The sequence below is a fragment of the Eurosta solidaginis genome, chromosome 2 (assembly GCF_040869045.1).
Source record: "Eurosta solidaginis isolate ZX-2024a chromosome 2, ASM4086904v1, whole genome shotgun sequence".
NCBI classification, from domain to species: Eukaryota; Metazoa; Arthropoda; class Insecta; order Diptera; family Tephritidae; genus Eurosta; species Eurosta solidaginis.
Genome location: NC_090320.1, coordinates 199,353,761 through 199,381,613, shown reverse-complemented (window position 1 = coordinate 199,381,613; position 27,853 = coordinate 199,353,761). Strand labels below are relative to the sequence as shown.

The window sequence follows — 27,853 nt, the reverse complement described above, 5'->3', positions numbered from 1 at the left end:
GAATGCATCGGAACATGTAGAACATTTCTCATTATCACTACAAAAAAAGGTAGTGGAAATGAAACCTGCACTGAAACCAAATATGATTTATATATCTGTAGCAACAATATGCATAGTTAGTCCATACATCCTTTTGACAAAAAGTTATTTGTATACGATTTCATGCGGCCCTTCACTAAATAGCTTATCTTCAATTGATCTTGATTTATGGTTTCCTTTGTCATAGGACAGCCGCACGGTTAAAAATTTGAGTCTAAACAACCGCGGTTGTGATGGCAGAATGGTTAGGCAGAGAAACTTAAAAGTGCCTGACGAATTGGGGTTTGTAACCCTCGAAATGGATCTATATCACCCAGTGCGGTAGTGAGGTTTTCTTGCGCCTGGGAGAAAATATAAAAACCCTATGCTGCAAAATAAATATATCTATCCCTTGTCTCTTCAAGTTTTTCTCATCACAGGATTTGGTACTGATTTAATGTACATACGGCCATATTGTTCAAGACGTGGACCTTGCACATAACACAACAACTGGACAGCCACTTCGATGGCATACCGTTACCACTGTGGAACCCCAACAACTTTTGGTTGGACGTTCGAACACAGTCTCTGCTTCAATAAAAATGCATCTGAAATTGCCTACAATGCACGAAGATGCATCAAAGTCCTCAAGAACTGCAACGGAGAAAGTTGAAGGGCTGCCAAATTTCCCACTTAGAACTGCCACGGAATATCTTCTTAAGACGTCTGAGCACCGAGGCATACCAAAAGACAATTGATTGATGTAGTTGCGCCTCCAAGGTAGATAAGACATCTGAATCCATAGCAACACGAACGCAGAGTATGTGATTTCCTTCAGACTCAGGCTCCCGCTTTTGCAGACATCACCGAAGAAGAATGCACACATCCGAAGGATATGCGCGTTACTCTGCCCCAACCTCTATCTCTATGTATGGCCCCAGCCTTGCGAATAGCACAAATCATGTATTCGTAATGTGGAACAAATATCTGTAATAGCAATTTTTTTGTTAAAACCATATTGAAATTGCTCGATTCCTTGGACTTCCGAGGAATTTATGTAAAGTTCCTTGAGTGCTCTAGCCTATTAACCCAGGCGAAGGATTTGTACAACGAAAATAAAAACCATACATGGACGGACTGGAAAAAGACTACGCCGCCTAGTTCTGTCGATGATAAACAGGAAAATGTATATGTGCGCTGTTCTCTGCATGTCATCAGAACAAAGTCCGGATGTATCACTTAACGCCAAAATGAAGGAAAAAGGTATCGGAAAAATTAAACTTATAAAAATTAATATTCCCCAGTTGGACTAGGTGAATCGTCCAGCTGCGAAGACCTGTAACATCTCTAATGATGGAAGAACCGAACTAAAAAAATTCATACCAAATTTTCGATCTCTTATTTTTATTTTTATAGGGCATTTGCAAAGGTCAAATATGCAAAAATTTTAGTTTGTATCCTTTGGTTTGGCATTTCCACAAAGTTTTTGAGAGTAGGTTAGGTTAGGTTGGACTGGCTGGTCCATGAGGACCTCACATAGATTGATTGAGTCCGCAGTGTTACCAGAAGTTTGTTTTAACGACCAAACTGAAAAACCCTATCAAAAACCAGGACCTATGTTATAAAATAACTCCGTCCTCTTGGCAAATACTAGAAGCTTCCTAGGACTTAAGCCACTTGCTGATTCTAGATCTGACAGCTGTATCACTCCTAATAGCTGGAGTCTTAGCCTGGCAAGTGCAGGGCACGAGCACAGAACGTGGTCGATCGTTTCCTCCTCCAACCTGCACTTCCTACATCTGCTATCACTGACCAAGCCTAATTTAAAGGCATGTGACGCAAGAAGGCAGTGTCCAGTCAGAATACCCGTCGTGAGTCTATAGTCCTCTCTTTTTAATGATAGAAGCAACTTTTTTATTCTAAGGTTGTAAGGCCTACACATGATCTTCGACACTTTACAGTCTCGCGCTTGAAGCCACGCCTTTCCCACTTGGTCCATCATGCGCACCTCTCGCCTTCGCTTAATCTCGCCCAGTCTAATTGGGACGTCTACGGAGCAAGCTTCGAGGGATGCGCCCTTTTTAGCTAGTTCATCTGCTTTTTCATTCCCATATATTCCCATATGCCCTGGAACCCAATATAAATGTATGCTTCTCCCTGTCCCGATTCTCTCCTGAAGCTGCTTACACTCTAACACGCATTTAGATGCTGTGCTATGCGAGATTATTTCCTTAATTGCTGCTTGACTGTCAATATAAAAGTTAACACGGTTGCAGCTTAAGCTATTCTCTTCCAGGGTTTCTACTGCTTTGGTTACGGCTAATATTTCCGCTTGGAAAATGCTACAGTAATCCGGCAGCCTGCAGGATCCGCTTATTTCCGGATCAGCACAGTATACCGCAACCCCTACTCCTTCCACTACTTTGGAACCATCTGTGTACATATGTATCGCCTCGTCCGCCATTTGCGTGCCGTTGCGCCAACCGTCCACCTCTATTGTGGCCTTAAGATCTCCCTCGAAGCGCAGATAGGGAATCAGGTAGTCTGTTCGTCTTGTGACTGATGACGCTATACAACTATGGCCATATGGTCGGCGCTCAAGCTGCCCCGAGGCACCGAGCCTGAGAGTAGACTCAAATACATATTTAATAATAATATAATAATTATAATACATAATAATATGATTATAATACATTAGTAATAAAATAAATTAGTAATACTGAGATAGTCAAGATTGGAAAAACATCTTCTCCATATTTCGATAAAAAGTTCTGTTACATCGAAATATGTATTATAAAATTCACCCAAGTTCTTACAATTTCGTCGTTATTATCCCTGTTTACCAAATTTCCAACTTCTAAGAGAAATCCAAATATAATTTAGTCGTGTAAGTCTTGTATGTATTTTTCGTTGGAGACGATCGAGAACACTTTTCATGACGCGAGAAATCACATTCTGCGAAAAGACCAACATCTCTAGCCGATTATCCAGGCATTTTGCGGCGCCATCTTACACGTTTTACTATGTCAATATCCCATTTATCAAAAAGGTACTTCGCTTTTTCTATTGCTTTTTACAGAAAGTCTAGAATTTCAGATTCACGTTTGACAGTTTTTGTTAAAGCATGTTTTAGTAATTTCTATCGTAACGTTCAATATGAGAAAAAAGATATATGCTTTCAATTATTCCACAACCTGTCGCAAGTGTTCTGGATATATGCATGGATTTTTTAGTATCGAAACCTTTTCCAGAAATCAGTTATAATAAAAATACAAATTATCCAGGAAGTTCTGCTTTGCGGACCATTTGGGGCCCCGCTGTGAGTACCTCCCGTTGCAAGATGACCTCCCCCCCCCGCACTACGCTTTTGATATCACCAGCTATGGCTATTAAATTAAAAATATTTTCCATCAGGAAAAATTAAACACAACAATCATAACACTGCAGTCAAAAGCAAAAGTAATCAACAAATATTCGGGTTTAATAATTATAATTGCGTGGGCTTATTCATACTAGTTAGTATTTGAATAGTTTAATGACTAGAGTTTTGAGGATATATTGATATACATGTTTTATATTTCATAATTGACTTGGAAGCAAAATTAGTTTTAGCTAATTTAGCAATTTTCGTGTAATTTTTCAATAAAAAGGACTATAGTACCAAAAACTAGTTAGATGCTGATATATGTTTCGACTAGTATTCAAACAGTGTTCAGCTGATGCCTAGCATTGTACAGGTTTACAAGTATGATATGTATGAGAGGGAAATAATTTCTTTCCCTTTCTAACACACGGCAGTTTGACACTTCGGTCAGTGTCAAACTAGCGTGGAACCCAGTGGAACCTGCGTGGAACATGAGTTTTGACACTGAACGAAGTGTCAAAATTACCGGGGTTGCTTCGTCGAAAGCGACACAGGGAAGCAAAAAAGGGATCGGAATATCAGATATGGGTTGCTGTGATGGTAAATTTTTTTGAACGAATTTAGTAGGAAATTTTAAGTGCACCCATATGGGTCCTTCAGAAAATTATAAAAAAGTCTTCAATTGGGGTATCTGAGGACACGTAGTTATTTCAGAATTAAGAATACAAACACGTGAGTTAAGTTTTTCTACCCGTTCAAGAGTTCTCCGCGAAAAACCGTTGAAACCGAGGTCGACTGCAATAACCCGTCCAAAAAAGCGGAAAGAAAAATGAATAGACGCGTTTTGACCTGTTGTCAATAGTCCGAGGAGAAAAAGTATTCGAATTATTGGAAGCGAGGCCAAAACGCGTCTATTAATAACTCCCCCGATGGTTTTGGTCGTGTTTTAGCAATCGTCCCCGGTAATAAAGTATCACAATTTGTTAATTAAAATTGTCCAAAATATATGGTTATTAAAGAGAGATGTAATTAAGTGCTCGTTTGAAAGTAAATAAGTATATTTCTTTGTAATATAAGAAAAAAAATTTTAAGCAGTTTTCGATAGCAGCTACTAAACTTTTTTTGTCCTAAGAAGTACAACAGTGCCAAATAGCATCCACAAAAAAAACGAACAAGAACAAGCATTTTATCAGGTGAGCGTGGCTGTGTATGTGCGTGCTGCTACATATCCTACTTGTAGACCTGTACAATGGATGCCTAGATCGATTCAATGAAATGCGCGAATGCTTTCCGCCGGCAATTTGCAATGCATACTTTAGTTCAAAAGCTAAGATGCCGTACAAATCGACGGGCACATAAACACACACATAAAACCCCACCGTTACTTCTGCATTCAACTCGATGGTGTTGCGCTACCAACTGTCAGTCACACAAAGAACGCTTGCCGGCAGCACAACTTAACAAACAGTTGATCGGCCGCTCATGTACTACGCGTCGTTTGTTTGGTTGCCCGACTTATTACACACACATTGGAAAAGTCTGAAGACATCTGAGCCAGGGCCGTAGAGAGAAAATCCGGACCCGGGACTAAACAATTTACGGACCCCTATGAAAAATCCGCTAATACATTTGATTGATTATTGATGGATTACAAAAAAAAAAAAAATGTTTGCCACATCAACTAAATGATTTTTGGACTAAGAGCTGAAAATAAAATTAACACAGAATATTTACTATTTATACTGTTTTATTGAAACGTAGAAATAAAATTCTCTTTTAATAGCCACATATTGTTTCAAATAATCTTTTCTAGTAATCTGTGTTACCAAATATTTTAATACATTTCTGATAAATTTAATGAGGCTTATAAATTTTAATTATTCAATATAGAAGGATATCAAAGAGTGTCTTTTCCTGCTTTTTTCGCTGCAAATTTTTTTATAATAATATCAAAATATGTCTTCCCAAAACGGATTCAACACAAAGCGTGGCAAGTTCTCAAACTCGCTCTTTAGATGAACACGATCTATGAAAGCTTTTGATTCTTGAAAGGACACTGAAGGAAGGTTCTGCACTAGCTACACACGGTGGGCAGGAAGCAACGATAGCTTGCAAGAAAATGGCGACAAAAAAGAAAAGCGGAGTTGTATTTGGTGAAGATAATAGCTGAAGAATTCGTTGCATTTGAAATCCTAGCTGCTCCTATTTCAAAAATCCTCACATTTTACATATTTCTGATAGCATCAGCTTTTGCGATATAGAAAAGGCGTGTTTTTGAATCGTTGGAACATATTTATGCAATATATTGTAACAAATTTACTATAAAACCTCTTATTTGCAACCTTCTGCTAAGTTCGAATCACTAAACTGTTGAATAAATAACTCCAATATTGAATAATGGAAAAATGGCCTTTATTAAAGTACTTCACAACAACACTTATACTTTGCAACTAGCTTGCTTAATAACCAAGCTGACTGATAGCTTAAAGGAAGCTGATTCTCGCCTCTACTGTTGTCACCTTTTTATACTGTCTGACTTCCTCGTTGCATATTTCTAGGCTTTTCTAATTCCAGAACTTACTAGTTATAAATTTCTCAGCTACAACTCAGATGTATAATTTTTATAGCTTCTCTTATACCCCATGTGCTTGTATGTGTGAGCGACACTTCCACAATTATAATTGTATACCCTTAGGAGCATCTCAGATAAGATATCTGCATGTGTTTGTACATCTCTTCTCCACTGCGTGTACGTACATGGGTGTAGACAAAATGATTAAATTATTGATGTGCATTCACGTCACTGCTTAGCATCGGCTTAGAGATGGCAGTACCCCTTAGTGTTACTAACATTCGTAACAATATATTTGATTTTTTATATATTGCATATTTCATACATAAATATATACATTAGAGTGGCTCTTATTTTGCGAAATCGGAAATGTCTAGGTCTTACCCCCTGAAATGGTTGTATGTGATAAAAGAAGAGTTCTCTAAAAATTTCCACCCGATTGAACAACTCTAACCCGTACCACAAACCGCCCGAATTTCGAGCATTGGCTGCATCACTTCTAGTAAGTGCTGTTTTGCCTAGTCACGCAAACATTTCGCTGCAAACAGGGGTGCCTGTAAAGAAAAATGATCTATCATTCATGAAAAAAAACTTTCAAATTTGGAAAAAATCTAGCCGTATCTATATATCAGTTAACCTATTAACGCCCATTGTACCCATACGAGCACACCTCTTCAAATATCGAAAACTGCATTTTAAACTTCGAAGACATATAATGTTGCTACAACTATGACATAAACGGCTTAGAACGCAGGTGAATTAATCAGTTTCAGATGCCCCTGAACCCTTTGTGGGAACACCCATTTGCTGGAAATTGGAAAAAAATATATTTTTTGTGTTTAATTTATTATTTAACCAAAAGTTAATTAACTGTGTAAAAAGGTATTCCTGCCGGCAGATTTGATGCCGTGCATTAATGGGTTAATTCAAGAAAACAGCTTTTTTTAATCCATATCGTATAAACTTATTGTAATATTCTTTTTGTAAAATTACAAAAAATCTATAAAATGGAAATATCTGATCTTTCTACAAAATTAAAATTTTTTTACCAATATTGGCAGATTTCTACCAAAATGGTAACACTGCATGCAAAACAAACGCTGAGTTCTTTATAAAGCGAGAGTCATTGGTGCCGTATGTCGTATCGCTGTAGTCGTATCCCTAACGTAATCAGCTGTTTATCGTTAAGACGGTGCCGCTAAGGTCGTAAAGCTGGAGACATTGGTACTTTATCGGTAACCGTATCGGTAACCTTTTAACAGCTGATTCGACCAACCTTATGAGAATCAATGCAATCGATTATTGGTGCCGCTAAGGTCGTAACCATATCATAGCCAACCAATTGGGTTTTGGTTTACCGTCGTAACGATAAACAGCTGATTACGTTAGGGATACGGATACAGCGATACGACATACGGCACCAATGACTCCGGCTTAACCGTATCGTAGCCAACCCATTGGGTTTTGGTTTACCGTCGTAACGATAAACAGCTGATTACGTTAGGGATACGACTACAGCGATGCGACAAACGGCAACAATGACTACAGCTTAAGAAATTAACTTTCAGTCGTTGCTCAGCATTGTACAGGTCTACAAGTAGGATATGTAGCAGCACGCACATACACAGCCACGCTCACCTGATAAAATACTTGTTCTTGTTCGTTTTTTTTGTGGATGCTATTTGGCACTGTTGTACTTCTTAGGACCAAACAAAGTTTAGTAGCTGCTATCGAAAACTGCTTAAAATTTTTTTTTCTTATATTACAATGAAATATACTTATTTACTTTCAAACGAACACTTAATTACATCTCTCTTTAATAACCATATATTTTGGACAATTTTAATTAACAAATTGTGATACTTTTTTACGGGGACGATTGCTAAAACACGACCAAAACCGTCGGGGGAAGTATTAATAGACGCGTTTTTGCCTCGCTTCCAATAATTCGAATACTTTTTCTCTTCGGACTATTGACAACAGGACAAAACGCGTCTATTCATTTTTCTTTCCGCTTTTTTGGACGGTTTATTACAGTCGACCTCGGTTTCAAACTGTTTTTCGCGGAGAACTTTTAAACGGGTAGAAAAACTTAACTCCCGTGTTTGTATTCTTACTACTGAAATAACTACGCGTCCTCAGATACCCCAATTAAAGACTTTTTTATAATTTTCTGAAGGACCCTCATGGGTGCACTTAAAATTTCCTACTAAATTCGTTAAAAGAAATTTACCATCACAGCAACCCATATCTGATATTCCGATCCCTTTTTTGCTTCCCTGTGTCGCTTTCGACGAAGCAACCCCGGTACTTTTGACACTTCGTTCAGTGTCAAAACTCATGTTCCACGCAGATTCCACTGGGTTCCACGCTAGTTTGACACTGACCGAAGTGTCAAACTGCCGTGTGTTAGAAAGGGAAAGAAATTGTTTCCCTCTCATACATATCATACTTGTAAACCTGTACAATGGTTGCTCAGTACGCGTTGTTGTGAGACTTAAAGTGCGCGCGTTGAAACATAAAGTGCCTTTTGTTAAATCTTCAAGAAGAAATTTGCGCAAAGATTCGGAGATATTGTTTATAGGAACATTTTCTTCCCAAATTATTGGTAGCAAATTACCATCAAAAAGACAAGTACTGAAAGTATTATTTTTTAATTTAAGAGTTGTAAAATCTAAATTGAAAGACAGTGCGAGGTAAGCGATACGAGAAGCTTTGCTGTTTTGGGAAAAAACAAGAATACCTGCTCAAAGTGAAAAAACAGTGGGAAAAGGGATGTCCAGGTTATATGCACGGAATTGACCATGAACTAGCAAGGCAAGAGCAAGCTGAAATTATTGAAAATAATGAGAGGTGGAATCAAATATTGGAGGAGTCAGGTAAGTTGTATCGGCTTTCCGTGACAAATAAGTCTTATTCTGATTATGACGCAATACAATTTTTTAGCAGAAGAGAAGTTGACCTTTATGATACAAGCGAAAGTGAAGCTATAATTTGTGTCAGAAAACCATTAGATAGCAAAATTGAGGAATATGTTCCACAAAGAAGACATGGATAAAGCAGGTGATCAATGAACGTGTGATTTGTGCCCTAGACAAGTAGAAAATAAGTGATCGAGAAGCAATGCACTTAATTTCCGCTATTGCTGATGCGCTGGGCCATGATTTGAATACTTTGGAGTTTAATAGAACATCCTTTCAAAGCTGCCGGCGGGCACTTCGAAAGAAAAAAGCTGAAAAAATAAAAAAGATGTTCAATAACATTGATCTGAATGCGGCAGTAGTTCACTGGGATGGAAAGCTCTTACCTGGATTAATGGGTCGTGAAATAGTTGACAGACTTTCGGTTATTATAACTAATGGGGATATAGAACAAATTCTACATGTGTCGTCTCTTGAAAATGGTACTGGGATAATGCAAGCAGAAGCTGTATTTCACGCCTTGTCTGACTGGGGTTTGGATAGTTCTGTAAAAGCTTGTTGTTTCGACACAACTGCGACCAACACTGGTGCACTCTAGAAAGACAACTTCTTTACCTGCCCTGTAGACATCATATAAGTGAAATATTGTTAAGAGCAGCTTTTCAGTGTAAACTTCCCAAATCGTCTGGTCCAAATGTTCCACTGTTTAAAAGATTTCAAGATGCCTGGCCAAATATTGACAAAAGCAAATTCTTACCTGTAGTTGAAGAAAAACAAATATCTGATATTTTCAATGTCGATAAATGCACGGCAGTGCAGTTTTTGAGATCCTTACACAATTTTACTCGAAATGGTTATGAAGAATTTTCTGTGCTTTGTTTGATTTTCTTGGGCGAATTTCCAAAGAAAAATATAAGCTTTAAGTCAGGAGCAATGCATCACGCTCAGTGGATATCCATGGCCATTTATACTTTAAAATCATATCTACTTAGAACTGAATTTAAGATGAATGCTTCTACTTCTTCAGCGTTACGTGACCTTTGCATCTTCATATTAAAAATTTATGTGGAGTATTGGTTTTTATGTCAACTTTCTACGAAAGCGCCACAAACTGACTTTAAGCTTATTATTGATTTGCATGAGTTTAGAAATGTGGATGAAGAATTACCGTGTACAGTTTTAGGTAAATTGCTTAATCACCTATGGTATCTAAGTCCTGAAGCAATGGCATTTTCCTTATTTGATGATGAAATTAACTTTGAAACGAAGGAGAAGATGCAAACAAACATAAATAATGTAGTTGAACCGGAAGAAGAAATGCGGCCACCTAAAAGAGTAATGATTACACGTTCGGATGTAACAGACGTTATAAACAAAGGACCGCATCAGTTTACTTGTCCAGCAACAAAATTATTTTTTAATCGATTTGGTATAACTGCCTCTTTTTTAAATGAATCAGCCTTCGGATGGGAGTAGAATAAAGAGTATAGAGAGGCGAAAAAAATTGATAAAAAATTAAGGTTGTAAATGACTCAGCCGTCGGATTACAGAAAAAAGTATCCAAATTATCAAAAACAAACGCTTTCAATGAAGCTTCAGCAGGATTTAAGTTAATTATTTTATACATTTTTTTACCTATATGTACATGAGTTATTTGTTGTTATATAAATGAAAAGTTGAGAGGATCTAATTTCTGTAATATGTAAACATATATGTTTGTTGAATCACCTTCATATCAGCACCCAAGCGTGGTCAATGGCTTGGCTCATTATTTCAACACTTTTGTGACACGAGTTTACGTTGGTCAATTAAGTCAAAATTTTGTGAGGATTATTTGCTCCTTATATATAATCATTTCAGGTAAGACCTTAAAAATTAAAAAAAATTTTTTCCATACAAATAAGGGCCACTCTAATATACATACATACATAAATAACAAAATTTGTAAATAAATAAATATATATATATATATATATGTATAAACAAGGGGCTGGGTGGAGGGTAGCCTTGGCGTGCATTGCCTAATTATTCGGCCGGAAACCGGGAAACCCCGGGCCCGGGGTGGGCATCCTCCTTTCCCCCACCCCTCTCGTCGAGCCTGATCTGAGAAAACAACTGCTTTATTTAGCGTCTCCCAGAGGGATAAGGAAACATCTCCGTAAGTACTACGATGAGATACGGCGCCTATCAACTCAGACGGTTGATCCAAATAAACATAAGGGCGACCTTAGCCTAATCCCCACTGAGTAAGCAAATACTTTCGCTAAGTCACTCCCGGTGAACGCTGTTATCAATATACTGTTGCATAAACTAACTAGTATGACATATGATATCATATTGATGTATATAATGACTAGTTTGTTAAGAAGTTTGATGCTGTTGTAGATTCTGGGAATGGATATTTCTTAGGACATTGGCGTGTTAAAAATACCATTTGCTATTTGAAAAAATAGAACTCTAACTAGCTGAGATTTTTGGCAAACCTGTATTCTTCTAGTATACAACTAGTTGATTTGACTGCAAGGATTGATAAAAAATGATTGTTAAACCTTAAGCTCGTTTCGAACCAAAGACCATGCAAATCAAATAGGCCGATAAACAACAATTTCAAAATTTTAAGCTTAGTTTTGCGCACGTTTCGAGAAAAAATTCATACATTTACGATTTTGCCAAACTAATAATTTCAAAGGACGATTTCTAAAAAGATAAAGAAGATTTTCTAAAAACTTGAAATGCATTTTGAAGAGTAGGGGTATTACTTTCGGGTAGAATAAAAATAAATACAGGGCACGATACACCTTAGAAGGGATTAGGGGAAAGTTTCTCTTCCAATTTGCATCTCGTTCCATTTAATTTTTCCGAAAAATTGGAGGGACTGGACCTACATGTTTTACGCCGATTCAGAGCGGCGTCTGCAAGGCAGATGAGTTTTCACTGAAAAGCTTTTCATGGAAGAAATAAACTCGGATTTTAATTGAAAAATCTTGATGTTGATGTTTCTTTAGCCGGGACTTTAAACTAGGATCTTCGCTGTGGTAGGCAGAACATACCACTACACCACGGAGGCCGCTAGCAGGTAGAATAACTATCCAAAAACAAAAAAATTGTCTAAGTGGGAGTGACCTCAAAACTGTTTTTTGTTTTACTTTTAGATTCGAATATCTCAAAATGCTGATTTGTCATTGGACCGTTGATTGTCCATCACTTCTTGATAAAATTCAGTTTAATGTACCATGCAGAAATTTCCGACAGTTGAACCCTAAAAAATTGGGGTTTCCAGGACTATTTATGGTGTAAATGGTCCTATTTATAGGGCTTGTGCTGATCTGAATATGTTTTTTAACTTCTCAGATGCTAACTGTACTTTTCCTTACGCTGCTTTAATTAACAATTTCTTCAAGATCTTATTTTTCTTAGCATTAAAATAATGTAAAAATTTGCATAATATTGTATGTAAGAATCTATAAATTCAAAGACTCAACTTAAATAAATTAATATAATATATTTGTGGAAGAAATTTTAATTAATAAAAATGCTATACCAAGATTTTGGGGATTTGAAACAGACCAGGATCCAGAGAATCCGGGATTCTGGCATCATCATATCTAGGCTAAACCGGTGGTTTCAAATTAACGGGAGTGGTCGAGTTTGCTGTTTACTATGTCGATCCTAAAATGAGTGAACTCTTCAGCCTTCCAGATTTCTGCAGTGTCTTTCAGGCGAAAAACATAGCCGTGAATAAAATAGCAGCACCAGCTACTAGGTGCAGCAGAGTTGCCAGATTTCGAGGCAGCTATTAAGCTGGATTCTTGAAAACTTCTAGGGACTGCCAAGAGGAAGGGGAATTTTTTATAACATAAGTCCCGATACCTTATTGAGCTCTTCCGATTGATAATGGAACAAATTCTGGTGACATTATAAACACGTGCAGCCTATTCGAGGTTTTTATTCACAGGCCAATTCAACCTGACCCATCTATAGAATTAAAGTTTTAATGTCAACTGCCCGGGATCGAAAGGGGACCCAAGCCAATTGGAAATAAGAAAGATCACCCTCAACTGCATTTTCTCCCACCATTGCCACAGCTAGGTACTATAGCAACACTATCAAGACAGCAGGTACTTAATTCAATCGTATAACCTGACTTAGAAAACGAAATCGATTTTATTTGCTGCATTATACAGTTCTTCGACTGTTTTGTTGAAATGAAGTAAGTTTGCGACAGTAGTACCGCCATTATAGTTTATTTAGAAGAATAAAAAACTGTAAATGAAACTTGGATTAAGTAGTACTCGTAGCAGCGGTGGATCAATCAGTCCTATAAACTTCCTGACTCTTGCACTGTCTTCATGACGATCGTAGATGTCATATAATGAAAAGCTAGAATGCAGCAGCACAGTATACTATCATAAATCAATGTAACGATCCTAAAGACATTACAATCCAACTTGATGAAATCAAATATCGTACGCAGGTGCCGAAAACAAGTTTATTGCGGGATTTACCTCTGTGTTTTTTTTTATTAATTCCTTTTCAGAGAATCTTCCCAAATGAATATTAATTAATAGTCGGGTAGGCCCATACCTCTTGAGATCATGTATAGATAGGAATCTATCAACCTTCCTTTTGTTACTTTTATATCTATAGTGAGAGTTCTCTTGATTGTCATCAGAGCTTACTGTATTGCTTCACCGATGTTTCTATAATAGCCAACAAGATCCCTCTGTATAAGTGGTCGGAAGAAGAAGGAATAGGAGAAGATTTATCGATTTCGTTGCCGATGCCCAGTAATGCGTACAATATGACTCCGATTTCTGGACGCACGGTTTTTCGACAGTCCGGTGGAGGTAAGGAAAGTAGATCGTTTGCTCCTATTTAAGTTCATATGGAAAATCAAGTGGTTTATTGAAGACAAATTAGGTAGTATCCGGTACCCAAACGGCGGTTTCTACCCTCCTCTAGCAAAGGTGGGTTCTTATATGGATACACCACACCACTGATTGAAAATTTTATTATATTCTGGAGTTTTCTGCTACTGCTCTGGGCCTGAACATGAAAAGGGCTGTGCTATTATATAGAGCAATAAAAAAATTTATTGATAAATGTTCCATGGGGCGTTTGTAATATCAGGTTCATTTTGGGGTAATTTTGAGATTATTTAAGGGAAATTGAGATATGGTATCATGGTTTACTTAGGGAGCACTTTGGATTATTCTCCCGATCACTTGGAGCTTATTCCGGGGTTATTTGGGGGTTTTTTTCTGGATAATTGTTGTCGAGTGGAAGTGTGGTGAGTACACACGAATGAGCACTCCACCCAACACTAACTGTAATATTTGCGGGTAACAAATAATAATAGATGACAAAAAATAATTAAGCAAATCGTTAAATGTCTACAACAAATTTCTCTCTTTAGCAAAAATAATTCAAGTTCACTCATAAAACAGGTAATCATTTTCATTTCGTTCAGTAGGACATCCTCAAAAAGAAACAAAAAATAATAACAAGTAAGGAAGATTAAGTTCGGGTGTAACCGAACATTACATACTCAGTTGAGAGCTATGGTGGCAACATATGGGAAAATAACCATGTAGGAAAATGAACCGAGGGTAACCCTGGAAAGTGTTTGTATGACATGGGTTTCAAATGACAGGTATTATAGAGTATTTTAAGAGGGAGTGGGCCATAGTTCTATAGGTGGACGCCATTTAGGGATATCGCCATAAAGGTGGATCGGGGTTGACTCTAGAATTTGTTTGTACGATATGGGCATCAAATGAAAGGTATTAATGAGTATTTTAAAAGGGAGTGATCCTTATTTCCATAGGTGGACGCCGTTTCGAGATATCGCCATAAAGGTGGACCAGGGGTGACCCTAGAATTTGTTTGTACGATATGGGTATCAAATGAAAGGGGCTAATGAGCATTTTAAAAGGGAGTGGGCCTTAGTTCTATAGGTGAACGCCTTTTCGAGATATCGCCATAAAGGTGGACCAGGGGTGACTCTAGAATGCGTTTGTACAATATGGATATCAAACGAAAGGTGTTAATGAGTATTTTAAAAGGGCGTGGGGCTTAGTTCTATAGGTGGACGCCTTTTCGAGATATCGCCATAAAGGTAGACCAGGGGTGACTCTAGAATGTGTTTGTACGATTTCGGTATCAAACTAAAGGTATTAATGAGGGTTTTAAATGGGAGTGGTGGTAGTTGTATAGGTGGTCGCCTTTTCGAGATATCGGCATAAAGGTGGACCAGGGGTGGCTCTAGAATGCGTTTGTACAATATGGGTATCAAACGAAAGGTATTAATGAGTATTTTAAAAGGGAGTGGGCCCCAGTTCCATAGGTGAACGCCTTCTCGAGATATAGCCATAAAGGTGGACCAGGGGTGGCCCTAGAATATGTTTGTACGATATGGGTATCAAATGAAAGGTGTTAATGAGTATTTTAAAAGGGCGTGGGGCTTAGTTCTATAGGTGGACGCCTTTTCGAGATATCGCCATAAAGGTGGATCAGGGGTGACTCTAGAATGTGTTTGTACGATATGGGTATCAAATTAGAGGTATTAATGAGGCTTTTAAAAGGGAGTGGTGGTAGTTGTATATGTGAAGGCGTTTTCCAGATATTGACCAAAATGTGGAACAGGGTGACCCAGAACATCATCTGTTGGATACCGCTAATTTATTTATATATATAATACCACGAACAGTATTCCTGCCAAGATTTTGAGGGTTTTTTATTTCGCCCTGCAGAACTTTTTCATTTCATTCTACTTAATATGGTAGGTGTCACACCCATTTTACAAAGCTTTTTTCTAAAGTTATATTTTGCGTCAATAAACTAACCCAAATACCATGTTTCATCCCTTTTTTCGTATTTGGTATAGAATTATGGCATTTTTTTCGTTTTTCGTAATTTTCGATATCGAAAAAGTGGGCGTGGTCATAGTCCGATTTCGGCCAATTTTTATACCAATACAAAGTGAGTTCATATAAGTACGTGAACTGAGTTTAGTAAAGATATATCGATTTTTGCTCAAGTTATCGTGTTAACGGCCGAGCGGAAGGACAAACGGTCGACTGTGTATAAAAACTGGGCGTGGCTTCAACCGATTTCGCCCTTTTTCACAGAAATAAGTTATCGTCCCAGAATCTAAGCCACTTCCAAATTTCACAAGGATTGGTAAATTTTTGTTCGACTTATGGCATTAAAAGTATCCTAGACAAATTAAATGAAAAAGGGCGGAGCCACGCCCATTTTCAAATTTTCTTTTATTTTTGCATTTTGTTGCACCATATCATTACTGGAGTTGAATGTTGACATAATTTACTTATATACTGTAAAGATATTAAATTTTTTGTTAAAATTTGACTTAAAACAAGTAAGGAAGGTTAAGTTCGGGTGTAACCGAACATTACATACTCAGTTGAGAGCTATGGTGACAACATAAGGGAAAATAACCATGTAGGAAAATGAACCGAGGGAAACCCTGGAATGTGTTTGTATGACATGTGTATCAAATGAAAGGCATTAAAGAGTATTTTATGAGGGAGTGCACCATAGTTCTATAGGTGGACGCCATTTAGGGATATAGCCATAAAGGTGGATCAGGGTTGACTCTAGAATGCGTTTGTACGATATGGGTATCAAATGAAAGGTATTAATGAGTATTTTAAAATGGCGTGGACCTAAGTTCTATAGATGGACGCCTTTTCGAGATATCGCCGTAAAGATGGACCAGGGGTGACTCTAGAATGCGTTTATACAATATGGGTATCAAACGAAAGGTGTTAATGAGTATTTTAAAAGGGAGTGGGCCTTAGTTCTACGGGTGGACGCCTTTTCGAGATATCGACATAAAGGTGGACCAGGGGTGACTCTAGAATTTGTTTGTACGATATGGGTATCAAACGAAAGGTGTTAATGAGTATTTTAAAAGGGAGTGGGCCGTAGTTCTATAGGTGGACGCCGTTTCGAGATATCGTCATAAAGGTGGACCAGGGGTGACTCTAGAATGCGTTTGTATGATATGGGTATCAAATGAAAGGTGTTAATGAGTATTTTAAAAGGGAGTAATCCTTATTTCCATAGGTGGACGCCGTTTCGAGATATCGCCATAAAGGTGGACCAGGGGTGACCCTAGAATTTGTTTGTACAATATGGGTATCAAAAGAAAGGTGTTAATGAGTATTTTAAAAGGGAGTGGGCCTTAGTTCTATAGGTGGATGCCGTTTCGAAATATCGCCATAAAAGTGGACCAGGGGTGACTCTAGAATGTGTTTGTACGATATGGATATCAAATTAAAGGTATTAATGAGGATTTTAAAAGGGACTGGTGGTTGTTGTATAGGTGGTCGCCTTTTCGAAATATCGCCATAAAGGTGGACCAGGGGTGACTCTAGAATGCGTTTGTACGATATGGATATCAAATTAAAGGTATTAATGGGTATTTTAAAAGGGAGTAATCCTTAGTTCCATAGGTGGACGCCGTTTCGAGATATCGCCATAAAGGTGGACCAGGGGTGACCCTAGAATTTGTTTGTACAATATGGGTATCAAAAGAAAGGTGTTAATGAGTATTTTAAAAGGGAGTAATCCTTAGTTCCATAGGTGGACGCCGTTTCGAGATATCGCCATAAAGGTGGACCAGGGGTGACCCTAGAATTTGTTTGTACAATATGGGTATCAAAAGAAAGGTGTTAATGAGTATTTTAAAAGGGTGTAGGGCATAGTTCTATAGGTGGACGCCTTTTCGAGATATCGCCATAAAGGTGGACCAGGGGTGACTCTAGAATGAGTTTGTACGATATGGGTATCAAATAAAGGTATTAATGAGAGTTTTAAAAGGGAGTGGTGGTAGTTGTATATGTGAAGGCGTTTTCCAGATATCGACCAAAATGTGGACTAGGGTGACCCAGAACATTATCGGTTGGATACCGCTAATTTATTTATATATGTAATACCTGGCAAGATTTTAAGGGTGTTTTATTTCGCCCTGCAGAACTTTTTCATTTTCTTCTACTTAATATGGTAGGTGTCACAACCATTTTATAAAGTTTTTTCTAATGTTATATTTCGCGTCAATAAAACAATCCAATTACCTTACCATGTTTCACCCCTTTTTTCGTATTTGGTATAGAATTATGGCATTTTTTTCATTTTTCGCAATTTTCGATATCGAAAAAGTGGGCGTGGTCATAGTCCGATATCGTTCATTTTTCATACCAAGGTAAAGTGGGTTCAGATAAGTACGTTAACTGAGTTTAGTAAAGATATATCGATTTTTGCTCAAGTTATCGTGTTAACGGCCATGCGGAAGGACAGACGGACGACTGTGTATAAAAACTGGGCGTGGCATCAACCGATTTCGCCCATTTTCACAGAAAACAGTTAAAGCCATAAAATCTATGCCCCTACCAAATTTCAAAAGGATTGGTTAATTTTTGTTCGATTTATGGCATTAAAAGTATCCTAGACAAATTAAATGAAAAAGGGCGGAGCCACGCCCATTTTTAAATTTTCTTTTATTTTTGTATTTTGTTGCACCATATCATTACTGGAGTTGAATCTTGACATAATTTACTTATATACTGTAAAGATATTAAATTTTTTGTTAAAATTTTACTTTAAAAAAATTTTTTTTTTAAAAGTGGGCGTGGTCCTTCTCCGATTTTGCTAATTTTTATTAAGCGTACATACAGTAATAAGGGTAACGTTCCTGCCAAATTACATCATGATATCTTCAACGACTGCCAAATTACAGCTTGCAAAAGTTTTAAATTACCTTCTTTAAAAAGTGGGCGGTGCCACGCCCATTGTCCAAAATTTTACTAATTTTATATTTTGCGTCATAATTTCAACTCATCTACCAAGTTTCGTCGCTTTATCTGTCTTTTGTAATGAATTATCGCACTTTTTCGATTTTTCGAAATTTTCGATATCGAAAAAGTGGGCGTGGTTATAGTCCGATATCGTTCATTTTAAATAGCGATCTGAGATGAGTGCTCAGGAACCTACATACCAAATTTCATCAAGATACCTCAAAATTTACTCAAGTTATCGTGTTAACGGACGGACGGACGGACGGACGGACGGACGGACGGACATGGCTCAATCAAATTTTTTTTTGATCCTGATTATTTTGATATATGGAAGTCTATATCTATCTCGATTCCTTTATATATGTACAACCAACCGTTATCCAATCAAACTTAATATACTCTGTGAGCTCTGCTCAACTGAGTATAAAAAAAAATTTTAAAAGTGGGCGTTGTCGTTCTCCGATTTTGCTAATTTTTATTAAACATACATATAGTAATAGGAGTAACGTTCCTGCCAAATTTCATCATGATATCTACAACGACTGCCAAATTACAGCTTGCAAAAGTTTTAAATTACCTTCTTTTAAAAGTGGGCAGTGCCACGCCCTTTGTCCAAAATTTTACTAATTTTCTATTCAGTTGAGCAGAGCTCACAGAGTATATTAACGTTGATTGGATAACGGTTGGTTGTACAGGTATAAAGGAATCGAGATAGATATAGACTTCCATATATCAAAATCATCAGTATCGAAAAAAACTTCGATTGAGCCATGTCCGTCCGTCCGTCTGTCCGTTTACACGATAACTTGAGTAAATTTTGAGGTATCTTGATGAAATTTGGTATGTAGGTTCCTGGGCACTCATCTCAGATCGCTATTTAAAATGCACAATATCGGACTATAACCACGCCCACTTTTTCGATATCGAAAATTTCGAAAAACAGAAAAAGTGCGATAATTCATTACCAAAGACGAATAAAGCGATGAAACTTGGTAGGTGGGTTGACCTTATGACGCAAAATATAAAGTTAGTAAAACTTTGGACAATGGGCGTGGCACCGCCCACTTTAAAAGAAGGTAATTTAGAAGTTTTGCAAGCTGTAATTGGCAGTCGTTGAAGATATCATGATGAAATTTGGCAGGAACGTTACCCTTACTACTATATGTATGCCTAATAAAAATTAGCAGAATCGGAGAACGACCACGCCCACTTTTAAAAAAAACATTTTTTTAAGTCAAATTAAAATGCTTAATGCGCTGCTTAATATTGGATGCTCGTTAAAACGCTTATCTAAATGTTGTAATGACTTTGAAATTACCGATGATCTCATATCTATGGTAAATAGCCAAACTTTATACCCTCTTCTGATTCTTCAGACGGGGAATATCTAATATATAAAATTCTTCTGTCACAGTTTTAGAGGCTGAACTCCTCCGAAGCGGCTGAACCGATTCTCATGAAATTTTGTGAGCATATTGGGTAGGTCTGAGAATCGGCCAACGTCTATCTTTTTTTCGCTACGTGTCTAGGGTCTTGAGATCAAAACGTGGACCCGGGTACCCCTAGAATGTGTTTATACAATATGGATATCAAATGAAAGCTGTTGATGAGTGCTATAGTACAGGATAATTTTCATACAACTGGGAGGATAGGGTCTTGAGATATAGCCCAAAACGTGGACCCGGATAGACCTAGAATGTGTTTTTACATTATGGTTTGATACCCATTGAAGCTGTTGATGTATGCTTTAGTACAGAGTAAATTTTACACCGCTGGGTGACTACGGTCTCGAGATATAGGCCAAAACATGGACCCGGATACACCTAGAATGTGTGTGTATTATGGATATCAAATGAAAGCTGTTGATGTGTGCTATAATACAGAGTAAGTTTTACACCGCTGAGTGACTACGGTCTCGAAAAATAGGCCAAAACATGGACCCGGATACCCCTATAATGTGTGTGTATTATGGATATCAAATGAAAGCTGTTGCTTAGAGCTCTGAAGTTCATTGTGATATTCGATTTAGTCGCATGTATGCAGATAGGCCAAATTTGGGGCAGAACAACGTCTGCCGGGTCTGCTAGTTTTATATTGTAACGAATGTTAGCAGCACTGAGCGATGCTATCGTCTCTAAGCCGATGCTAAGCAGTGATGTGAATGCACATCAATAATTCAATCATTATATATCTACATAAACGAAAAAATAACTGCGTCTACATATATGTACCATGTAAGTATACGAGCAGCGGAGAGTCAATGCACAAACACATGCATATATCTGAGATACTCCTATAAGTATGCAATGAGAAAAACTATAAAATTGTGCAATTGTAATTACAGCTGAGAAGTTTGAGAGCTGCTGGACTAGTAGATTCTGGAAGCGCCTAGAAGATGCGAAGGTTGAAATCAAAGAGTATAAAAGGCGGCAGTTGTAGAGGCGCTGGAGTTCAGTTTGATTTGAGTTTCGATTAAGACGATATCTAGCGAGCAATAGCAGCATTATTTTGAAAGTCAGTTTCATTTAAGCTATCAGTTTGGTTATTAAGCCAGTTAGGTGCAAAGTATAAGTGTTATTGTGAAGTACTTTAATAAAGGCCATTTTTCCGTTATTCAATATTGGAGTTATTTATTCAACAGTTTAGTGATACGAACTTAGCAAAAAGGCAAATAAGAGGATTTGCAAGCAAATTCGTTACAATATAAATAATTAGTTTGTAATATTTTTTTTATGTATATACACATATGCAATCATTTAAAGTAATTCCATATGCTAGTCAAAGAAAATGTGCCTGATATGTTTTGAAACGGCAAGTTATGCTTAAGTTATGTTTATAAGTTTTTAGTTACAAATGTGTAAACTAAAATATAACAAAAATTTTATGAATTAACCAAAAAATGTATGGCCTTTTTTTTAGCTTCTTTTTTTTCTAAATTTAGCCTTTTCTAACCTTTTTTTTTTGCCAATCTAGCTTCTTTTTTTTTGCATCACCTGGCAACACTGGTGGTTACTCACCTTTGCAGTTTGTTTGTTTTCACAATACTCGTTCAAGTGTTCTCCCTGTCGTATGAGCAACCTGAGCTGCGGATATGTATTCATGAGAATTACGGAAATCCGTTATGATACTATGAAACTGAGGGGTGAAAAAGCGAAGTATAAACAATGATACAAATTTCATCATAACCATACATACATACATACATAAAGAGGGTGTGAAAATATAAAGAAATGCTATGAAAAGCGTAATAAAGTATTCATACTAGCCAATGTTGGGGGATTTAGGTAAGGCAGTTGAATGGGGCCACTTTGTTATGAACTTGATTATATTAATATTTATTAATGTACATTAAGGTGGTCCTTATAAATCTAACAAACGATTTTGACCAGTCTCATCTTCTCTTAAAATTTTGATTCTGACTTAAGGCGGTTAGAGGGTGTCGTACATGGGCAAAGTTAAGATTCCTCTATGGAAACTACAACCCCTTAAACGTTTCTTATGGGCACCAGATTTATATGTGATATCGCCAACGATAGTATGACCAATTACGGTATTATAAATTTAAGTTTTAATACTTTAGAGCAATCTTAGCCTTGCAACTTCCCTTTACCACCTACAATTTGAACCAAAATTTATATCCGATATTTTCGACTACATATGTATTGCTATGTGAAGGGGTGTGACTGTAAAAAATCGTTAATCTCATTTAAAACGACCGTCTTAATATACATATACATTCATATTTATATAAAATGTGTTTCATTTTGAGTAAGAGGAGGGTTACCAAGGTTGTTATTGTCGTTGTTGTTGTAGCGATAAGGACACACCCCGAAGGCCTTGGGGAGTATCATCGTTGTTGATGGTCCTTTGCCGGATGCAGATCCGTTACGTTCAGGTAACCCTCCGACTAAATTGTGAGCCGCAGAACTCTTTTCAAGCTCAGGCACGGGACCATATATTCCGTTTGCCTAACATTAGAGGCATTAGATGGCGCTATACTGCTATCGCTATACGGCTAGCACTCAAGCTGTCCCGAGACATTAAGCCTTGTTGCACTGGCTAACGCAGCCTTTTTTGTGTGGCTGCACCCAATGAGAGTGTTTGGGTAATAGGCCCTACAAGATATTCATATTTGTATAACAAAAGGAAAAGATGAAAAAATTAAAAGAAACGAAAAGTAGTGGCTTAGGAGGCTTGATGATAATAATGAGAACTAGAAGTTCAAGAAGAGGGGAAGAAAGAAAAGTTGGAAGAGAAAAAAGAGACAACATTCAACTATTCCCTGATATAGTAATGTGCGGAGGGTTCATATTGAAGTGACGGGATAGCTAACATCAAAAATTCCTTAGAAAAAGATTAAAAGGGCTCTAAACAAATTTTGCATAATTTTTTCAAAATAGGGCAGAAATATATAAAATTTGTTTTTTCTTCCTGTACCTATTTGAATATTAAGCGATAGTAAGTAAGGTCACTTCCTGCAGGCATATACACAAATTTGGAGGGCATATTTGAACCTATAAGATAGCTAAGGCCAGCAGCTTTTTAGTCAAATTTTTACCGTATTTTCAACATAGATTGCCTTTTGTTAGTAGTGCCACCTTAGAAAATCTAGCCAAATGATGCCTCCAAACTTTAAATGTTATGCGACGGATTGTACACGTGAGCAGCCACGCTCAACTACTTCTTTTATTTCTGGCGTCTTGTGATTGTTTATACAATCTAATAGCTGAATTCAGTAAGCCGTCTCTAGTCACTGTTAGAGACAATTTGGGGTGAAAATCACTTTTGAGACAATTTGCCATTCTGTAAGCTGTCTCGTGTCTCCAGCCTCACAAAAGCAATCACTAATTTGTGAGCTGGGCCGGGGCAGATCACAAACGTGAAAATTTCAGAAAAAGTATGAAAATTATTTGCGAAAAACGCTTTAAATATATTTTTTTTTATTCCTCAAATTAAAATAAACATAGAAAAAATTAAAAAAACAGAAAATACTTAAGAAAACATCGAACTCTATGTGGCGCCGCTGAGATTCGAACCTACACACTTTGGGTTTTTCTATAAAAGTTGTGAACGGCGTCTTATCGAGCTCAGCCACAACACCACTCAACATTTCGTTGACAAAATGCAATGCTATATTATTTGTTCAATGTATGAGTAAATTGTCATTTTGGTCAATTTCGTTGATATGGTGAATTGGTTTTGTGACTTTCGTTTACTGAATACCGAAATCATCTCAAGTCACAAAAATTGTCTATAAAGGAAAATCTCAAATTTAGAGACTTGAGATGAGACTGAATTACAGAATTCAGCCGTAAATCTAAAATAAAAACTTACAGCGTCTCAAAGGAACCAAGTAGTCACAAAGGGGCTTTGCGTAAAAACTTCTAAAGCTTTTTTTTCGCAAGATACCATATACCAAATCTAATTAAACAAAGAAAGTACTTGGCGAGATTTACTTACTACTCTCGTCTCGATAACGCTCCAATGCCCACACGTCCCTTGTCAAGTCTTTATTTATGAAAAAAATATATCTCCGTTTCGAGAATCAAACAGGCCCTTGGCATGTCTGGATTACATTTTTCATACATTTTACTATCTCATCTTTGAGTTTTCTTCAAAATGGAAATGATTTTTCTCTTAATATATGTATATTTAAACATGACGCATAAAAGCACCAAAGCTGTATGAATTAGGTAAGATAAAAATTGCTTTATATTTCATTTCCTTTTCAGTGAACCTACTTTTACAGGCGGTCGATTGGTGGTCGGTAGCACCATCCTTGTCAGTCTGATCGTTTACAATGAGGCTTGTGCCACAGCTGTTTTGTTTGCCAATTTTTTGGCACTCGTCTATGGTGCCATGGCAGGTAAGAAGTGGATACATACACACATATATATGTTCAAAAATATTTTTAATCACAGCTACTCTAAGCTTTTAGGCTTCTAAGCTCTTAACGTAAAGTGGCACCCTTTAATTACATTTAATATTCACCCCTATTCCGATATCATTTCGTTACGATAATGAACGTTAATAAACGAAACGAAATGATATCGGTTCGTTGGTTAAGCATGCCTGCTATTCTGCATTTCGATTGCGTTCCCGTTCTACGCTCCGCTTTAATCGAAGTTGGCTATTCTGCATTACGACGGAATCGTAACGAGATTTGATTTTTCGAAATCAGCTGTTAGTACGGAATGTGTGAACATTGCAACAAAATAAAATAAAGAAAATTTGTAAAAAACACTGAAAAACGTTTATATTTGATTATCCACCCCATTTTGTACAAAAAAAGCAATAGAATATACTGCCGTAGTATTATATTTTTTTGAGTGAAGTTCTTTCATAAAGTGTGTTTTTGTCGTTCTTTTGGCCAATTCCTCGCCGTGGCCACCAAGTTTTGTTAAAACGGATTCCTGCACGAATATAGTTGACATTTTCTTAATTTTATGGATGCTAATTTCTTTGCACTGGCCTAAAATACTTTATGAAGATTTATTTATTCTTTCCGCAAGGATTGTTTACGTTTTCGCTTCACCTTCCTTTACTCCGGCAGCTTGCTTTGGAATATAGCTGGACCCAACGAACGTACACAAATTATAGCTGTCTATGGAATCAATAGCCGCGGCATTATTTGTGGAGTTGGAAAGCAACGCATACGAAAATGGCCAGGCGAGAATGGAAAGGTAAATATTGCGCGATTTGTTTAATCTATTTTAGATGAGTGACGAATTGTAAGAAATTGAACTTAAAAGTGGTAAAGTTTAATGACTCATTTTCTTATTTAGATTCAAAAAAAACTTTCGACTTAATAAAGATGCTTTCAAGTATGTGTTAGATACTTTTGCGGGGCAAATTCGTCCAAGGACTTCGGCATCGACATCTGCCCTTAACATTGTAGTAGCAGCTTTGAGATTTTTTGCAGGAGGCAGTTACCAGCATGGAATAGGTGCGGATTATAATGTAGAAATGGGAGAGTCAACAGTATCAAAGTCACTGTCTACGTTTCTGGATGTAATGCAACCAAAATTTTACCCTCAGTGGATAACATTTGAACAAACTGAAGAGAAAATACAAGCGAAGCAAGCATTTTATGCGAAGGCTGGCTTCCCAGGAGTCATCATACCCCACTTTGATGCCATATATTAGCCAACGTCTCATACTGCACTTGTGTTGGAAACATATAAAAAAACAATCACCATCAAGCCTTTTACGTTTCTCAACAAGTTTTACTTACATTTTGGTTAAAATTCTGTTATAAATTAATAAAAAAACAAGTAAGGAAGGTTAAGTTCGGGTGTAACCGAACATTACATACTCAGTTGAGAGCTATGGAGACAAAATAAGGGAAAATCACTATGTAGGAAAATGGACCTAGGGTAACCCTGGAATGTGTTGTTTGTACGATATGGGTATCAAATGAAAGCTGTTAATGAATATTTTAAAAGGGAGTGGGCCTTATCTCTATAGGTGGACGCCTTTTCGAGATATCGCCATAAAGGTGGACCAGGGGTGACTCTAGAATTTGTTTGTACGATATGGGTATCAAATGAAAGGTGTTAATGAGTATTTTAAAAGGAAGTGGGCCTTAGCTCTATAGGTGGACGCCTTTTCGGGATATCGTTATAAAGGTGGACCAGGGGTGACTCTAGAACGCGTTTATACAATATGGGTATCAAACGAAAGGTGTTAATGAGTATTTTAAAAGGGAGTGGGCCTTAGTTCTACGGGTGGACGCCTTTTCGAGATATCGACATAAAGGTGGACCAGGGGTGACTCTAGAACGCGTTTATACAATATGGGTATCAAATGAAAGGTGTTAATGAGTATTTTAAAAGGGAGTGGGCCTTAGTTCTATGGGTGGACGCCTTTTCGAGATATCGCCATAAAGGTGGACCAGGGGTGACTCTAGAATTTGTGTGTACGATATGGGTATCAAATGAAAGGTGTTAATGAGTATTTTAAAAGGGAGTGGGCCTTAGTTTTATAGGTCGACGCCTTTTCGACATATCGCCATAAAGGTGGACCAAGGATGACTCTAGAATGCGTTTATACAATATGGGTATCAAACGAAAGGTGTTAATGAGTATTTTAAAAGGGAGTGGGCCTTAGTTCTACGGGTGGACGCCTTTTCGAGATATCGACATAAAGGTGGACCAGGGGTGACTCTAGAATTTGTTTGTACGATATGGGTATCAAATGAAAGGTGTTAATGAGTATTTTAAAAGTGAGTGGGCCTTAGTTCTATGGGTGGACGCCTTTTCGTGATATCGCCATAAAGGTGGACCAGGGGTGACTCTAGAATTTGTGTGTACGATATGGGTATCAAATGAAAGGTGTTAATGAGTATTTTAAAAGGAAGTGGGCCTTAGGTCTATAGGTGGACGCCTTTTCGGGATATCGTTATAAAGGTGGACCAGGGTTGACTCTAGAATGCGTTTGTACAATATGGGTGTCAACTTAAAGGTATTAATAAGAATTTTAAAAGGAAGTTGTGGTAGTTGTATATGTGAAGGCGTTTTCGAGATTTCGACCAAAATGTGGACCAGGGTGACCCAGAACATCATCTGTCGGGTACCGCTAATTTATTTATATATGTAATACCAGGAACAGTATTCCTGCCATGATTCGAAGGGCTTTCGATTTCGCCCTGCAGAACTTTTTAATTTTTTCTACTTAATATGGTAGGTGTCACACCCATTTTACAAAGTTTTTTTCTAAAGTTATATTTTGCGTCAATAAACCAATCCAATTACCATGTTTCAACCTTTTTTTCGTATTTGGTATAGAATTATGGCACTTTTTTCATTTTTCGTAATTTTCGATATCGAAAAAGTGGGCGTGGTCATAGTCAGATTTCGGCCATTTTTTACACCAATACAAAGTGAGTTCAGATAATTACGTGAACTGAGTTTAGTAAAGATATATCGATTTTTGCTCAAGTTATCGTGTTAACGGCCGAGCGGAAGGACAGACGATATACTGTGTATAAAAACTGGGCGTGGCTTCAATATTTCGCCCTTTTTCACAGAAAACAGTTATCCTCCTAGAATCTAAGCGCCTACCAAATTTCATAAGGATTGGTAAATATTTGTTCGACTTATGGCATTAAATGTATCCTAGACAACGCCCATTTTAAAATTTTCTTTTGTTTTTGTAT

At 37.3% G+C, this 27,853-nt stretch overlaps 1 protein-coding gene across 10 annotated transcripts in view; it reads left to right on the top strand.

The window, feature by feature from the left end:
• tadr (torn and diminished rhabdomeres) overlaps window positions 1-27,853 on the top strand; it is an 88,089-nt gene that overhangs the window by 48,096 nt on the left and 12,140 nt on the right. For 9 of the 10 annotated variants that reach the window (XM_067766862.1, XM_067766869.1, XM_067766868.1 and 6 more), the window contains one exon: window positions 24,429-24,562. In XM_067766862.1, coding sequence (XP_067622963.1) covers window positions 24,429-24,562 — 134 coding nt within the window. Of the gene's footprint in view, window positions 1-8,617; window positions 8,834-24,428; window positions 24,563-27,853 lie in introns of all 10 variants that reach the window. The other variant, XM_067766871.1, reaches the window with a different exon arrangement.